The 18,591-nt window shown below is 44.7% G+C and overlaps 1 protein-coding gene across 1 annotated transcript in view; it reads left to right on the top strand.

The window, feature by feature from the left end:
* The window catches only part of ANKAR (ankyrin and armadillo repeat containing), an 898,322-nt gene that overhangs the window by 282,813 nt on the left and 596,918 nt on the right, over window positions 1-18,591 (top strand). Inside the window, exon 7 of the mRNA XM_077275585.1 lies at window positions 2,431-2,653. Coding sequence (XP_077131700.1) covers window positions 2,431-2,653 — 223 coding nt within the window. The remainder of the gene's footprint in view (window positions 1-2,430; window positions 2,654-18,591) is intronic.

The raw sequence follows: 18,591 nt of genomic DNA, 5'->3' as shown, positions 1-18,591 counted from the left end.
TCCCAGTTGGCTTCAGAGAAAGAATATAAAGCTGCTAGAATGGCTCAGCCAATCACCTGAATCCAATAGAAAATTTATGAGGAAACTAAAGTCCAGAGTTAATAGAAGGAGCCCATGGGTTCTTCAGGATTTAAAGATTGTTTGTTTGGAAGAATGGGCCAAAATCACACCTGAGCAATGCATGGCTGAAAAATGGCTCGGGGACACCCTGGGATGGTGGCCTGTTAGCTCATGCTCATAGCAGGAGGTAACATACCTCCTTCCCTTGTGAGAGACACTGAAGCATCGCAGAGTATTAGATCATCGATCTATCAGTGTTAAGTTGATGTTCCATCCTGGTGCAATGTCAAAAAGTTATTAAAAACAAAAATAAACAAAAAAGGTACACATATTTGATATCGCCACGTTTGGAACGAACCGACCTATAAAACTGTCACACTTTTCAACCACATCAGTGAACACCGTTAAAAAAAAAAATACCTAAGCATGAGACAAAGAACTATGATTTTCATCATACCACAGAACAAATAGTGGAATAGAAAGCGATCAAAAAGTCAAATGTAAATAAAAATGGTATCTCTGAAAATGTAATCTTGTCACACAAAACACAAGCCACCATACAGCTCCATCAGTGGAAAAATAAAAAAATTATAGCTCTCAGAATAAAGTGATGCAAAAATATATATATTTTTTCTATAAAATATTTTTTATTGTGTGAAAGCGCCAAAACATAAATTTATAAATGTGGTATCGCTGTACCCAAAGAATAAAGTTGCCTTATCACTTTTAACACACTAGGAACGGCATCAAAAAGAACCCCAAAAATACAATTCCTGAATGGCTGTTTTTTGTTCCCAAAAAGCGGTATAGAAAGCGATCAAAAAATGTTGTGAGCCTGAAAATGGTACCAATAAAAAACGTCAACTCTTCTCACAAACAAGCCCTCACATGACTCTGGCAGCCAAAATATGGAAAAAATTATAACTCTCAAAATATGGCGATGCAATAAACTTGTTTTTGCAATAAAAATCATCTTTTAGTGTATGACAACAACCAAGCATAAAAAATAGCGTATTTTTCGGACTATAAGATGCACCAAGCCATAATACCCACCCCAAATTTTGGGGTGAAAAATAGTAAAAAATTATAAGATAGGGGTCCGTCTTATGGTCCAAATTTGTATGTATGTTTACCTGGGGGCTGGTGGCGCTGGAGTGGGGTCACAGGAGGCATGGTCCTTTTCTCAGGAATTCTTCGGCGACAGAAGTAAAGCAATGCTGGGGGCCCGGAGTGAGAGTAGGGGGTATCCCAGTGGTGTGATGCATGGAGTGTGTTGCGTGGAGCAGGTTCCCTTCCTCGGGAAGCGGGTGCAGGCAGAAGTGAGGCGATGCTGCAGCCTGGTGTCAGCTGTGAGCAGAGCAGAGTGTATCATTGGTTTCTCGGTGACCATTCTCCCAAAACCTTGAGCCGCCTGAAGCGGCGCTTGCACATATTGGGATCTCACACCAGCCAATCTGTGCATGCCCGGCCTCTGGCGGCCATTTCCCATAAGCCCACAGCCTCAGGAAAATGGCCGCTGGAGGCGACCCACAGCTTCAGGAGAATGGACGCCGGGAAATCAGTGATGCACTTCGCTCTGCTTACCACCGACACCAGGCTCGCAGCATCGCCACACTTCTGCCTGATGAATACCACCTGCATACCCCCTCCTCTGGCCCAGGGCCCGCAGCATTGCCCCACTTCTGCAGAGTTATTACCTCATAATGTGACACTGGTCAGAATTGAAAAAATTGGCCTAGGCAGGAAGGTGAAAACAGGCTCGGGAGTGAAGGGGTTAATAAATCTGCCTTCTTGGACAAAGAAACTGCATACCTCTGTGAACACTGCCAAACGCCTACCTGAGCGAATCCTTACAACTGGTTATGACTGTTACCTTGCTGCACAGGTGTGCAAAATTCAAATAAAACCAAAGGCATCAACCATGATTGCTCATGCAGGTCTTGATGAAGAGGCGTCTTGGAGTTAGATTCATTAAGAGGTGTACACATCTTAATAAGTGGGCTGCATCTTAAGAGTGGCATGCTCCTCACCACGAATCTTATAATCAAGTTTTTTGGCATAGGTGCACAACAGCTCATTATGCGTTAGACAAATAGGTGTCTCCACATACTCCTCCTTTACCATTTTGGTCCAAAGTGGTGTAAAAACAGGCAAACGTTGTAACAGTTTTAGCATAAAATAAGTCAACAGCTGCCGTTAGGATGTTTATGTACCTTAGGTGTCTGAAAAGTGTTTAAAGAAGAGAAGAGCACAATAAGCTAAATTCTACAGTATACAAAATAAAAAGTATATATTTACATGTCAGATGCAGAAATTGTGCTTTCATATTCAAAGTTATTGTATTAATCCAAATGATTTCTTTTGTTTTAGAATTTGCAATGTGGATTAAAAGTTGCGGCAGAGCGAGGCCTGGCTGCAATCCTCTTTACATACTGCCGCAGAACATCGATTTCGGGATTGAATATCCTTGATGATGTTGGATATTCCGTTATACACCATGCTGCTTTGCATAACAGGGTATCAATTGTTTCACAGTTAGCCAAAGCTGGTTTAAATATAAATCAGCGAAGAAGTGATTATGTTCTAACAGAAGGTAAATCTTGTATTACTGTCACTTGTTGGTTATGAAATCTGTTTACTTTTACATATTTCTTTTTCCTTACTATACAAGTAGATACACATCTGTGTTCTTAACCCCTTCAAGTCGCGGCCCTTTTTCGTTTTCGCGTTTTCGTTTTTCGCTTCCCTCCTTCTCAGAGCCATAACTTTTTTTTATTTTTTCGTCAATATGGCCATGTGAGGGCTTATTTTTTGCGGGACGAGTTGTACTTTTGAACGACACCATTGGTTTTACCATGTCTTTTACTAGAAAACGGGGAAAAAATTCCAAGTGCGGTGAAATTGCAAAAAAGTGCAATCCCACACTTGTTTTTTGTTTGGCTTTTTTGCTAGGTTCACTAAATGCTAAAACTGACCAGCCATTGTGATTCTCTAGGTCATTACGAGTTCATAGACACCTAACATGACAAGGTTATTTTTTATCCAAGTGGTGAAAAAAATTTCAAAACTTTGCTTAAAAAAAAAAGAAAAAAAGTGCCATTTTCCGATACCCGAAGCGTCTCCATTTTTCGTGATCTGGGGTCGTGTGAGGGCTTATTTTTTGCATGCCGAGCTGACGTTTTTAATAATATCACTTTTGTGCAGGTACATTCTTTTGATCACCCGTTATTGCATTTTAATGCAATGTCGCGGCGACCAAAAAAACGTAATTCTGGTGTTTCAAATTTTTTTCACGCTACGCTGTTTAGCGATCAGGTTAATGCTTTTCTTTTATTGATAGATCGGGCCATTCTGAACGCGGCGATACCAAATATGTGTAGGTTTGATTTATTTTTTTATTGTTTTATTTAGGATGGGGTGAAAGGGGGGGGGTTTAAACTTTTATATTTTTTATATTTTTTCCATATTTTTAAAAACATTTTTTTTTACTTGTGCCATGCTTCAATAGCCTCCATGGGAGGCTAGAAGCTGGCACAACTCGATCGGCTCAGCTACATAGCAGCGATCATCAGACATAACAGGTTCCCTTTAAATAAGACTGGTAACCATTTCTTTCTTGTTACAGAGGTTGCCACCTTGGCTACTGTAGTTAATTTGTTGTGTTTCATTGCTTTAAGGGGAATTTGAAAAGGCTTTCATACTGCTTGAACCGCAGTCAGCATGATTCAGACACAGGCGGGTTATTTCAGTCATGTATGTTTTAATCTGAAATGTTAGTGTTTCAGAGGAAATATCATTTTGACAGTCAGCAGATACAGTATATGTCGCAGATGACAAGTCTAAAGGAGGTCTCTGGTGGCCTCTCATTCCCCCTCTTCCCCTGACAAACAGGTCTTATACACAGATATAGAAAGAGACCTGTCAGTCCAGAGTAGCAGGGCAGGGAGAAGCCCCCAGGATCCTGCCTCAGACTAGTTATCCAACACGCATAGTTAACAAACATCTGTTCAAACTTTGATTTCTCTAAAACTGCTGTGTTTCAGGTTAAAACTAGAGATGAGCAAATATTTCAATGTTCGGTTTACGTTACGATTGCCAAATTTGCAATATTCACCAACTAATTAATCAAATATTCGCCAAACATAAAAGAACGCCATTCATGTCAGTGGGATGCAAAAACAAACGCATGCAACTTATAACAGCCCCAAATGCTGCCAAAACACATTAAATGAGCGACAGACACCAGGAAAGTGGCCTCACTTCACCCACAAAACAAATTTTAGCATGGCACTGCAGCACTCAGCCAGGCATGAGGTATCAGGGTCTGGGACAGCATTTACAGCTTTTAATTGAACGTCACAGTAAGACTAGGTGGGTGAGGGATTGGTGTACAGTCCCTTTGCTGGGAGCCCTGATACAAGATGCAACAACTCTACCTGCTTTCATGCTGAGCCACACTCAGGTGGCACAGATATCCGTTTCGCACACTACCATTGTCAGAAAAATTTAAGGATAGTAACATGGGCAGTTGAGTCCAAGGAAGTGGAGGCCTGACATTCTCAGAGGTCTACTACTACAGGCAACATGCATGAAGGATACCCAACCAGGAGTGTTAAAATTTCCAAAAATTATTGGCAGACATCACAAAAGTGGCATCAATTTCACCACAGTAGAAATAGTATATTAGGGACCGATACGTCTTGCACTACACCCAATCCAGCAGATCCAGGCCTTTATTCGGACTTCCATGACAGCACCTGGAGAGCGGGGATCCGCACCTTAGAAACAGGAAACCCACAGATACAAAAGGGCGACACCTCTCCCACATATCAGTTGGTTACCTGTTCCTAAAGGGACTGGATCCTACAGAATTTGCAAAAGGATCCCAGGCCGGCCGGCCGACTCAGGTAGCGGGGGGTCTCCTACATCGGCTGGTGTGGAGATCCTGGAGATGTCATGGTGGTCCTGGCAGGGCTGCACGGCGGTGACATTCTCGGCAGGGAGCGGTCGCCGGGGGTGTCCTGTCTCCGAGACCAGCGCTAGGTAAGAATGTCCCCTGGGTCTCTTTCTGGTGGGATGGTGCGGCTGGGGGCTCTGTCTGTGGCGGTGGCAATTGGTGGCGCCACCCAGTATGCTGCAGGTTGGCCGGGCGTCCCACACTGCTCTGAGCGCTGACAGGAAGCGCTAGGAGCCGGGGTGACGTTGGGGGCGGAGCTGGCAGTCACTTCCGGGTTTTCGGGGTCCCGCGCATGCGCGGTGCATCCAAGATGGCGGCGCCCACCGGCAATTGCACGCCTCTTGCAATCAGACCCCGGAGATGACCTCCTGCACCTGGGGGGAGGCAGGCAGCAAATCAGGGGAGCGCTTGGCATATCTGCTGACCAGAGGGGTTATATGAAGAGCTCCAGATCTGGGTTCCTTGCTTCTGACCTCATATCGTGAGGATGGAGAGTGAGCATGAACAGCAGCCTCAGCTGCTGGAAGAGGTGTCTCAGAAGCCCAAAGGAAAGGAACATGACAGAAGGAGTAGTGAATTTGGCCGCAAAAGCTCCTCCAGACAGGGGTCTGGAGCATCAGCCAGGAAAAATGCCCCTCATATTCTGGTATCTCTTTCTTTGGGCAGCCGCTGGTAAGTGATCTTCGTGAAAGTTCAGCCAGTGACGTGATTCCCCTCATATGTTTTGCTGTAGGGGAAGAAATGCATCAGTAAGGCGAAACACAGAGAATGTGCCATCTGCGGAGTTCCCTTGCCTGATCCGTGCCCTAAAAACATATGTGCCCCCTGTATCCAGCAGACAGTGAGGTCTCAGGAAGGGGGAGGGGATGAGAGCATTATATCTACATAGACTAGATTGCCTTACTTGCCCCCTCAGGTAGCGGAAGAATCCCTTACTATGGCCGCAAGCCTGAAAGAGATGGTTAGGACGGAAGTTAAGCAATCCATAAAGTGCCTATCTCAAGTAGGAAGCTCTAAATATAAAGCTCCATTGTTCTCCGATTCTTCAGCAGATGAGGATAGGCATGAAGTTTCCTGCGGTTCAGCTGCATCGCCCTCTTCCTTGGATAAAGACACCGCTCACTTTTGTCTACCACTTGAAAGGATAGATAAGTTGGTTAAAGCGGTCAGAGGAACAATGGGCATAACAGAACCCAAACCCCAACTATCCAAGGAGGAGATTATGTTTAGTGGATTGGAGCAAAAGAAGCATAGAGTTTTTCCGCTAAATGAGAAAATTCAAGAAATTATTCATAGGGAGTGGAAGAAACCTGAGAAAAAAGGCTCCTTACCACCAGCACAAAAACACAGGTATCCCTTTGATGAACCAGCAGTCATCAATTGGGAAAAAGCCCCTAAATTAGATGCGGCAATAGCCAAAGTGGCAAAACGGGCCTCTCTTCCCTTTGATGATATGGGAACCCTTAAGGACCCCCTTGACAAGAAGGCGGACACTTTTCTAAAGGGTACCTGGGAAATGGCGGCCGGTTCCTTAAGACCTGCGGTGGCTTCAACCTGTACAGCCAGATCAATGATGGTTTGGCTGGACCAGTTTGAGACCCGGTTGAAAGAGGGAGCTTCTAGAGACTCTATTCTAACTGCTTTACCAGTGATTCAGGAGGTGGCTGCCTTCTTGTCGGACACTTCCATTGACTCTGTTAAAATGGCGGCTAGAGCAGCAGGACTCTCTAATGCGGCTAGAAGAGCCCTGTGGTTAAAATGCTGGCTGGGTGATATACAAACGAGGTCAAAGCTTTGTGCCATTCCATGTAAAGGAGAATATTTATTTGGTCCCACCTTGGATGAACTCCTAGAGAAAGCAGGAGACGACAAAAAGAAGTTCCCTACTCTGTTTGGGTCCTATCGTCGTCCCTTCAATAAGAAGAGATTTGGTCAGGGAAGGAAGCGTGCCTTTTCACCCGTTAGAGATCGGTCTAGATGGGATGATAGACATAGAAGAGGTACAGGATATATGTTCTGCCGTTCCTCAAAGGAGAGAAAGAAGGAAGACAAATTACTAGGAATCCCGGTGGGGGGGTAGACTATTGTATTTCTATTCAGAATAGTCAGAGATCACAAATAGTGTTTGGGTGCAAAACACTATTTCTCAGGGTCTCACACTTGAGTTTATCCGTACCCCACAGGATAATTTTAAATTGACTCCTTTACGCTCTTCTCCCCTGGAACAGTCGGCTTTAGAAGAAGAGGTGTGGTCTCTTTGTTCTAAAAATGTCCTTATAGAGGTTCCAAAGTCTGATAGAGGAAAGGGATTTTATTCTCCCCTGTTTCTTATTCAGAAGCCTGATAAGACTTATAGGACCATTATAAATTTTAGACATCTTAATAGTTACCTGGTTAAACATACCTTTAAGATGGAATCTATCAACTCAACAATAAAGATGCTGTTCAAAAATTGTTTTATGGTAGTAGTGGATTTAAAAGATGCCTATTATTATGTGCCCATTCATGAAGATTTCCAACAATTCCTAAGGGTAGCAGTATTAATGGGAGTAGTTCACCATTTTCAGTACAGAGCACTTCCCTCCGGTATAACTTCTGCTCCTAGAGTATTTGCAAAAATAATTGCGGAGGTTATGGCACATTTACGGGAATCTAATATTCTTATTGTTCCCTACCTTGATGATTTCCTCATAACAGGGAACTCAATGGAACACTGTTTGTCACAGTTAGAGGTAACTAGAGTTAAATTAGAACACCTGGGTTGGATAATTAACTATGAGAAATCCTGGTTGCAGCCCCTAAAAATTCAAAAGTTCTTAGGATTATTATTAGATTCAACTACACAACAGAGTCTTCTCCCAATAAATAAATTAGATCAAATTCAGCATCAGGTATTAAAGGCAATCAATACACCCTCTATGACCCTTCGACAAGCTATGTCCCTGCTAGGGTCCCTCACATCATGCATCCCAGCGGTCAGATGGGCCCAATTTCATACTAGACCCCTACAGAAAGATGTTTTGATTAATGACAAAATCTTGAGGGGTGTCTTAGGGGAAAAAAATAACCTTGAAACCGATAACTCTTGAATCCCTAAAGTGGTGGCTGGATAGGGATAATTTATCGGCAGGGTTTCCCTGTATAACAGATATATCCCGGGTGATTACTACGGATGCCAGCCCCTCAGGTTTGGGGGCCTGTTATGATATGGTGGCCTAGGAGCAGCATGGGGAACACTCTGGAGAAGGTGGGACCTGTACTGACCGCAGACCCTGAACTTAACACCGCAACTAGAAGCAGCCGTGGGATGTACCTAACACTCCCTAGACACCTCGTCACAGCCGGAGATCTAAATACCCCTAGAGATAAGAAAAGGGAAAACTATCTTGCCTCAGAGAAAACCCCCAAAGGATAGACAGCCCCCCACAAATATTGACTATGAGAGGAGAGGGAAAAAACATACCCAGACTGAAATCAGGATTTAGCAAAGGAGTCCGTACTAGCTAGATAGAAAGGAAAGAACAGAGTACTATGCGGTCAGTATTAAAATACTAGAAAATATCCACCACAGAAAAATACAAAAGCTCTACATCTAACTAAAGATATGGAGGGTATATCTGCATCTCCAGAGATACCAGCATGGCTGAACAAATCCTTGCACAGACCAAGCTGGACAAAACAAACATGAAAATGAACTGAACTATTAAGTCCACAGCATATGGACAGCAAAAGGCCAAGCCAGAACTTATCTTTGATGAACTGCACAGCAAGCAGGAGAGACCAGGAAAGGATGTGAATCCTCCAGGAACAATGGACAACTGGCACTGACCAAAGGGTGAGGCCAGACTAAATAGCCCAGTCCGAAGTGGCCACACCTGATGACTGCTGTGAAAGACAGACAGCAGCGCTACCACTTATAACCACCGGAGGGAGCCCAAGAGCAGAATTCACAACAGGGGCCCACATGGATGACATTGTGGTTCAGGGACAGTGGGAACCATACACAACGTCTTCATCCAATCAGAGGGAATTATTGGCAATTGAGTTGGCAGTTAAAAAAAACTCCTCATGTATCTGCAGGGCCACCACATCAGGATCCTCTCGGACAACCAGGTGGCAGTCGCCTATATAAATCATCAAGGGGGAACACGTTCCGAGACTGATGCAGGTCACAGATCGCCTGTTCCAGATGGCAGAAACGAATTTTCAATCTTTGACTGCTCTCCACATCAAAGGGAAGGAAAATATAAAAGCAGACTTTCTCAGCCGCAATATACTAAGACAAGGGGAATGGTCTCTAAATGGAGACGTCTTCAATCAGATTGTCCGCTGATGGGGTCGGCCAGTGGTGGACCTATTTGCTACAAGAGACAACAAAAAAGTTAAAAAAAACTTTTGTTTTTTGAATCCCAGGGAGAATCCGCTGGCAGTGGATGCATTCCCAATAAAATGGGATTTTACTCTGGCTTACGCCTTCCCACCATTGAACCTGTTACCTCCAGTGGTGAGGAAAATCAGAGAAGATCGTGCGAAGGTCATTCTGATTGCTCCTTTCTGGCCCAGGAGAACCTGGTTCGCATGGCTCAGGACAATGTCGGTAGGCGATCCCTGGGTGCTACGAGACATCCCGAATTTACTATTCCAGGGGCCGATATTCCATCCACAAGTGAAGGGACTCCATTTAACGGCTTGGAGATTGAGCGGTCATTATTGCAAATTGTCTCTTCAGAGAGGAAGAGGACTAGAACTCTAGTGCCACCTAATGGAGGCAGCAATCCTAACAGTCAATGTCGACCCTTTAACGAGCCTTGTCACATGAATTAGGATAATAGCCAAACCAGAATCTCAATTTGCAGACACTGTGTTTCGGGGTACTGCCCCTCATCAGTGCAAAGTGGAGATCTGGTTTGGCTGATTGAGAGGCGTCTTACCGGGATCCAAGAAGTATCGTTTCTCCTTGTGGAGAGTGAAATGATAAGCATGTCGAGGTGAGGAGACTTAAAGCCGCAATGCTCCTCTGGGAAATATGCAAATTGTCTCTTCAGAGAGGAAGAGGACTAGAACTTTAGTGCCACCTAATAGAGGCAGCAATCCTAACAGTCAATGTCAACCCTTTAACGAGCCTTGTCACATGACTTAGGATAATAGCCAAACCAGAATCTCAATTTACAGACACTGTTTTTCGTGGTACTGCCCCTCGTCAGTGCAATGTGGAGATCTGGTTTGGCTGATTGAGAGGCGTCTGACCAGGATCCAAGAAGTATCGTTTCTCCTTGTGGAGAGTGATGTCATGATCTCCATGGCCAGAGAACTAGCATAAGCCTCTATAGGAACAAGCTCTTGGAAGATGTAACTATACTGACCATGAACTAAACCTACCGCATCATCTAGAAGTAGCCAGGTAGCATGTCCTACTTTTTATCCCTATATGCCCAGCGCCGGCCGGAGAACTAAATAATGCTAGCAGAGGGAAATATAAGACCTGACTCACCTCTAGAGAAATGCCCAAAAAAAGGAGACAGAGGCCCCCCACATATATTGGCGGTGATTTTAGAAGAAATAACAAACGCAGCAGGAAAATAGTTTTAGCAAATTTGAGGTCCGCTTTCTAGATAGCAGAAGACAGAAAGCATACTTTCATGGTCAGTAGAAAACCCTAACAAAACACATCCAGAAATTACTTTAGGACTCTGGCATTAACTCATAATACCAGAGTGGCAATTCCTGATCAACAAGAGCTTTCCAGACACAGTAACGAAACTGCAGCTGTGAACTGGAACCAAAATACAAAAACAAAACATGGACGAATGTCCAACTTATCTAGTAGATGTCTGGGAGCAGGAACAAGCACAGAGAGGCTTCTGATAACATTGTTGACCGGCAAGCATCTAACAGAGAAGCCAGGTTATATAGCGACACCCAGATCTAATCAGAACAGGTGAACAGGGAAGATGATGTCACAAGTTCAATTCCACCAGTAGCCACCGGGGGAGCCCAGAATCCAAATTCACAACAGTACCCCCCCCTCAAGGAGGGGGCACCGAACCCTCACCAGAACCACCAGGGCGATCAGGATGGGCCCTATGAAAGGCACGAACCAGATCAGAGGCATGAACATCAGATGCAGTGACCCAAGAATTATCCTCCTGGCCATATCCCTTCCACTTGACCAGATACTGGAGTCTCCGTCTGGAAACACGGGAGTCTAGGATTTTTTCCACAACGTACTCCAACTCACCCTCAACCAACACCGGAGCAGGAGGCTCAACGGAAGGCACAACCGGTGCCTCATACCTGCGCAATAACGACCGATGAAAAACGTTATGAATAGAAAAGGATGCAGGGAGGTCCAAACGGAAGGAAACAGGGTTAAGAATCTCCAATATTTTATACGGACCGATGAACCGAGGCTTAAACTTAGGAGATGAGACCCTCATAGGGACAAAACGAGAAGACAACCACACCAAATCTCCAACACAAAGCCGAGGACCAACACGACGGTGACGGTTGGCAAAAAGCTGAGTCTTCTCCTGGGACAACTTTAAATTGTCCATCACCTGCCCCCAGATATGATGCAATCTCTCCACCACCGCATCCACTCCAGGACAATCCGAGGATTCCATCTGACCGGAGGAAAATCGAGGATGGAACCCCGAATTACAGAAAAACGGGGAAACCAAGGTGGCAGAGCTGGCCCGATTATTGAGGGCGAACTCCGCCAATGGCAAAAAAGCAACCCAATCATCCTGGTCAGCAGACACAAAACACCTCAGATATGTCTCCAGGGTCTGATTAGTCCGCTCGGTCTGGCCATTAGTCTGAGGGTGAAAAGCAGACGAAAAAGACAAATCTATGCCCATCCTAGCACAAAATGCCCGCCAAAATCTAGACACAAATTGGGTTCCTCTGTCAGAAACGATATTCTCAGGAATACCATGCAAACGAACAACATTTTGAAAAAACAGGGGCACCAACTCGGAAGAAGAAGGCAATTTGGGCAGGGGAACCAAATGAACCATCTTAGAAAAACGGTCACACACCACCCAGATGACAGACATCTTCTGAGAAACAGGCAGATCTGAAATAAAATCCATCGAGATGTGTGTCCAAGGCCTCTTAGGAATAGGCAAGGGCAACAATAATCCACTAGCCCGAGAACAACAAGGCTTGGCCCGAGCACAAACGTCACAAGACTGCACAAAGCCTCGCACATCTCGTGACAGGGAAGGCCACCAGAAGGATCTTGCCACCAAATCCCTGGTACCAAAAATTCCAGGATGACCTGCCAACGCAGAAGAATGCACCTCAGAGATGACTTTACTGGTCCAATCATCAGGAACAAACAGCCTATCAGGCGGACAACGATCCGGTCTATCCGCCTGAAACTCCTGCAAGGCCCGCCGCAGGTCTGGAGAAACGGCTGACAAGATAACTCCCTCCTTAAGAATACCTGTGGGGTCAGAGTTGCCAGGTGAATCAGGCTCAAAACTCCTAGAAAGGGCATCCGCCTTAACATTCTTAGAACCTGGTAGGTACGATACCACAAAATTAAACCGAGAAAAAAATAATGACCAGCGCGCCTGTCTAGGATTCAGGCGCCTGGCGGTCTCAAGATAAATCAAATTTTTGTGGTCAGTCAATACCACCACCTGATGTCTGGCCCCCTCGAGCCAATGGCGCCACTCCTCAAACGCCCACTTCATGGCCAAAAGCTCCCGATTCCCAACATCATAATTCCGCTCAGCGGGCGAAAATTTACGGGAAAAGAAGGCACAAGGCCTCATCACGGCGCAGTCAGAACTTTTCTGCGACAACACTGCCCCAGCTCCGATCTCAGAAGCGTCGACCTCAACCTGAAAAGGAAGAGTCACATCAGGCTGACGCAACACAGGGGCAGAAGAAAAACAGCGCTTAAGCTCCTGAAAGGCCTCCACAGCATCAGGGGACCAATTAGCAACATCAGCACCCTGTCTAGTCAAATCGGTCAATGGCTTAACGACATCCGAAAAACCAGAAATAAATCGACGATAAAAGTTGGCAAAGCCCAAAAATTTCTGAAGACTTTTAAGAGAAGAGGGCTGCGTCCAATCACAAATAGCTTGAACCTTGACAGGATCCATCTCAATGGAAGAGGGAGAAAAAATATATCCCAAAAAGGAAATTCTCTGAACCCCAAAAACGCACTTAGAACCCTTGACACACAGAGAATTAGACCGCAAAACCTGAAAAACCCTCTTAACTTGCCGGACATGAGAGTCCCAGTCATCCGAAAAAATCAGAATATCATCCAGATACACTATCATAAATTTATCCAAAAAATCGCGGAAAATATCATGCATAAAGGACTGGAAGACTGAAGGGGCATTAGAAAGACCAAAAGGCATCACCAAATACTCAAAGTGGCCCTCGGGCGTATTAAATGCGGTTTTCCACTCATCCCCCTGCCTGATCCGCACCAAATTATACGCCCCACGGAGATCAATCTTAGAGAACCACTTGGCCCCCTTTATGCGAGCAAACAAATCAGTCAGCAACGGCAATGGGTATTGATATTTAACAGTGATTTTATTCAAAAGCCGATAATCAATACATGGTCTCAAAGAGCCGTCTTTTTTTGACACAAAGAAAAAACCGGCTCCTAAGGGAGATGACGATGGACGAATATGTCCCTTTTCCAAGGACTCCTTTATATATTCTCGCATAGCAGTATGTTCAGGCACAGACAGATTAAATAAACGACCCTTTGGGTATTTACTACCCGGAATTAAATCTATGGCACAATCGCACTCTCGGTGCGGAGGTAACGAACCAAGCTTGGATTCTTCAAAGACGTCACGATAGTCAGACAGGAACTCAGGAATTTCAGAGGGAATAGATGATGAAATGGAAACCACAGGTACATCCCCATGAGTCCCCTTACATCCCCAGCTCAACACAGACATAGCTCTCCAGTCAAGGACTGGGTTGTGAGACTGCAGCCATGGCAATCCCAGCACCAAATCATCATGTAGATTATACAGCACCAGAAAACGAATAGTCTCCTGGTGATCCGGATTAATACACATAGTCACTTGTGTCCAGTATTGTGGTTTATTATTAGCCAATGGGGTGGAGTCAATCCCCTTCAGAGGAATAAGAGTTTCCAAAGGCTCTAAATCATACCCACAACGATTGGCAAAGGACCAATCCATAAGACTCAAAGCGGCGCCAGAGTCGATATAGGCGTCAGTAGTAATAGATGACAAAGAGCAAATCAGGGTCACAGACAAAATAAATTTAGACTGTAAAGTGCCAATGGAAACGGATTTATCAAGCTTTTTAGTACGCTTAGAGCATGCTGATATAACATGAGTAGAATCCCCACAATAGAAACACAACCCATTTTTCCGTCTAAAATTCTGCCGCTCGCTTCTGGACAGAATTCTATCACACTGCATGCTTTCTGGCGTCTTCTCAGTGGACACCGCCAGATGGTGCACTGGTTTGCGCTCCCGCAGACGCCTATCGATCTGAATGGCCATTGTCATGGACTCATTCAGACCCGCAGGCACAGGGAACCCCACCATAACATCCTTAATGGCATCAGAGAGACCCTCTCTGAAAGTAGCCGCCAAGGCACACTCATTCCACTGAGTAAGCACAGACCATTTACGGAATCTTTGGCAGTAAATTTCAGCTTCATCTTGCCCCTGCGATAGGGACATCAAAGTTTTTTCTGCCTGAAGTTCCAAATGAGGTTCCTCATACAGCAAGCCCAAGGCCAAAAAAAACGCATCCACATTGCGCAACGCAGGATCCCCTGGTGCCAATGCAAAAGCCCAGTCTTGAGGGTCGCCCCGGAGCAAGGAAATCACAATCCCAACCTGCTGTGCAGGGTCTCCAGCAGAACGAGATTTCAGGGACAAAAATAGCTTACAATTATTTCTAAAATTCTGAAAGCTAGATCTATTCCCTGAGAAGAATTCCGGCAAAGGAATTCTCGGCTCAGATACCGGAGCATGAATAATAAAATCTTGCAAATTTTGTACTTTCGTGGTGAGATTATTCAAACCTGCAGTTACACTCTGAAGATCCATTATTAACAGGTGAACACAAAGCCATTCAAAGATTATAAGGAGAGAGAAAAAAAAGAAAGACTGCAGCATAGACAGACTGGCAAGTGATCCAATTAAGAGCACAGAAAAAAAAAAAAAAAAAAACTCTCAGCAGACTTCTTATTTCTCTCCTTTCTCAGCCAAGGATTTTAACCCTTTAGTGGGCCGGTCAAACTGTCATGATCTCCATGGCCAGAGAACTAGCATAAGCCTCTATAGGAACAAGCTCTTGGAAGATGTAACTATACTGACCATGAACTAAACCTACCGCATCATCTAGAAGTAGCCAGGTAGCATGTCCTACTTTTTATCCCTATATGCCCAGCGCCGGCCGGAGAACTAAATAATGCTAGCAGAGGGAAATATAAGACCTGACTCACCTCTAGAGAAATGCCCAAAAAAAGGAGACAGAGGCCCCCCACATATATTGGCGGTGATTTTAGAAGAAATAACAAACGCAGCAGGAAAATAGTTTTAGCAAATTTGAGGTCCGCTTTCTAGATAGCAGAAGACAGAAAGCATACTTTCATGGTCAGTAGAAAACCCTAACAAAACACATCCAGAAATTACTTTAGGACTCTGGCATTAACTCATAATACCAGAGTGGCAATTCCTGATCAACAAGAGCTTTCCAGACACAGTAACGAAACTGCAGCTGTGAACTGGAACCAAAATACAAAAACAAAACATGGACGAATGTCCAACTTATCTAGTAGATGTCTGGGAGCAGGAACAAGCACAGAGAGGCTTCTGATAACATTGTTGACCGGCAAGCATCTAACAGAGAAGCCAGGTTATATAGCGACACCCAGATCTAATCAGAACAGGTGAACAGGGAAGATGATGTCACAAGTTCAATTCCACCAGTAGCCACCGGGGGAGCCCAGAATCCAAATTCACAACAGAGTGACATGATAAGCATGTCGAGGTGAGGAGACTTAAAGCCGCAATGCTCCTCTGGGAAATATGCAAATTGTCTCTTCAGAGAGGAAGAGGACTAGAACTCTAGTGCCACCTAATGGATGCAGCAATCCTAACAGTGAATGTCGGCCCTTTAACGAGCCTTGTCACATGACTTAGGATAATAGCCAAACCAGAATCTCAATTTGCAATTTGCAGACAAAGGGTCGACATTGACTGTTAGGATTGCTGCCTCCATTAGGTGGCACTAGAGTTCTAGTCCTCTTCCTCTCTGAAGAGACAATTTGCATATTTCCCAGAGGAGCATTGCGGCTTTAAGTCTCCTCACCTCGACATGCTTATCATGTCACTCTCCGCAAGGAGAAACGATACTTCTTGGATAGCGGTCATTATTAAAAGATAAAGGCTTCTCCCCAAATTTGGTAGTTCCCTTTTAAAAAGTAGAAAGCAGATAACAACAAAAATCTACTCTAGAACCTGGAGAAAGTTTCTGACTTTCTCAGATTTTAGCATCAATAAAGGAGTACCGATACGCCAAATATTAGAATTTCTTCAGAGGGGTTAGAGTTAAATCTCTCTACAAGCACACTGAGAGTACAGGTGTCAGCACTTGGTGCACTGTTCACGTGTAATATTGTCAATAATTATTGGGTCTCGAAATTCATTAAGGCAGTCGGTAGAGCTAGACCATTACATAAAAATAAAATGGTACCGTGGAACTTAAATCTAGTCCTTTCTTCTCTAACAAAAGACCCCTTTGAGCCCTTACATGAAGCCTCAATCAAAATGTTATCTCTCAAAACAGCTTTTCTGATAGCTACAATATAGGCTCGCAGAATAGAGGACATCCAGGCGCTTTCCAGATTTCCCCCGTATACGGAATTCTTACAGGATAGAGTTATCCTCAGGCCAGACCCAGTTTACTTACCAAATGTAGCATCGCAATTTCACAGGTCACAGGAGATGGTTCTACCTTCTTTTATCACTAATCCTTCTAACCCTAAGGCCATGTGCACACGTTCAGTATTTTTTGAGATTTTTTCGCTATAAAAACGTGATAAAAACGCGAAAAAACGCTAACATATGCCTCCCATTATTTTCAGTGTATTCCGCATTTTTTGTGCAAATGTAGCCTTTTTTTCCGCGAAAAAATCGCATCACGGAAAAAAAAGCAACATGTTCATTAAAATGTGGAATTGCAGGGGATTCCGCACACCTAGGAGTGCATTGATCTGCTTACTTCCTGCACGGGGCTGTGCACACCATGCGGGAAGTAAGCAGATTATGTGCGGTTGGTACCCAGGGTGGAGGAGAGGAGACTCTCCTCCACGGACTGGGCACCATATAATTGGTCAAAAAAAAAGAATTAAAATAAAAAATAGTCCTATACTCACCTTCGATGTCTTCCCGCCTCTCCGCTGCATGCTGCCGCTTCGGTTTCTATAGCTGGTGTGCGGTGAAGGACCTGCGATGACGTCACGGTCTTGTGATTGGTCGAGACCGGTCATGTGACCGCTCACGTGACCGCGACGTCATGGAAGGTCCTGAACCACACCGGCATCTATAGGAACAGACGCCTGCAGGTGAGTATAACCATTTTTTTAATTTTTTTTATTATTTTTAAACATTCTATCTTTTACTATAGATGCTGCATAGGCTGCATCTATAGTAAAAAGATGGTCACACTTGTCAAACGCTATGTTTGACAAGTGTGACCAACCTGTCAGTCAGTTTTCCAAGCGATGCTACAGATCACTTGGAAAACTTTAGCATTCTGCAAGCTAATTACGCTTGCAGAATGCTAAAAAACGCGAAAAAAACGGAAAAAAAAAAACGCAAAAAAAAAATGCGGATTTCTTGCAGAAAATTTCCGGTTTTCTTCAGGAAATTTCTGCAAGAAATCCGGACGTGTGCACATACCCTTAAGAGAAAGAACTCCATACATTAGATGTCTGGAGATGCCTTTTACAATATATTTCAGTCACTAATGACTGGAAGAAAGATAATGCACTATTCTTAGGGTACCGTCACACAGTACCATTTTAATCGCTACGACGGCATGATCCGTGACGTCGCAGCGATCGTATGAGTATCGCCCCAGCGTCGTAGACTGCGGTCACACGTTGCAATCACGGCGCTGGAGCGATGCCGAAGTCCCCGGGTAACCAGGGTAAACATTGGGTAACTAAGCGCAGGGCCGCGCTTAGTAACCCGATGTTTACCCTGGTTACCAGCGTAAACGTAAAAAAAACAAACACTACATACTCACATTCCGGTGTCTGTCCCCCGGCATTCTGCTTCTCTCCACTGTGTAAGCAGCAGAGCCAGAAAGCACAGCGGTGACGTCAGACGTCACCGCTGTGCTCGCTTTCTGGCTGGCCGGCGCTCACAGTGCAGAGAAGCTGAGACGCCGGAGGACAGACACCGGAATGTGAGTATGTACTGTTTGGTTTTTTTTACTTTTACGCTGGTAACCACGGTAAACATCGGGTTACTAAGCGCGGCCCTGCGCTTAGTTACCCGATGTTTACCCTGGTTACAAGCGAACACATCGCTGGA

This window comes from Ranitomeya variabilis, chromosome 7 (genome assembly GCF_051348905.1).
Source record: "Ranitomeya variabilis isolate aRanVar5 chromosome 7, aRanVar5.hap1, whole genome shotgun sequence".
NCBI lineage: Eukaryota > Metazoa > Chordata > Amphibia > Anura > Dendrobatidae > Ranitomeya > Ranitomeya variabilis.
This window is presented reverse-complemented; position numbering and strand designations above follow the sequence as displayed.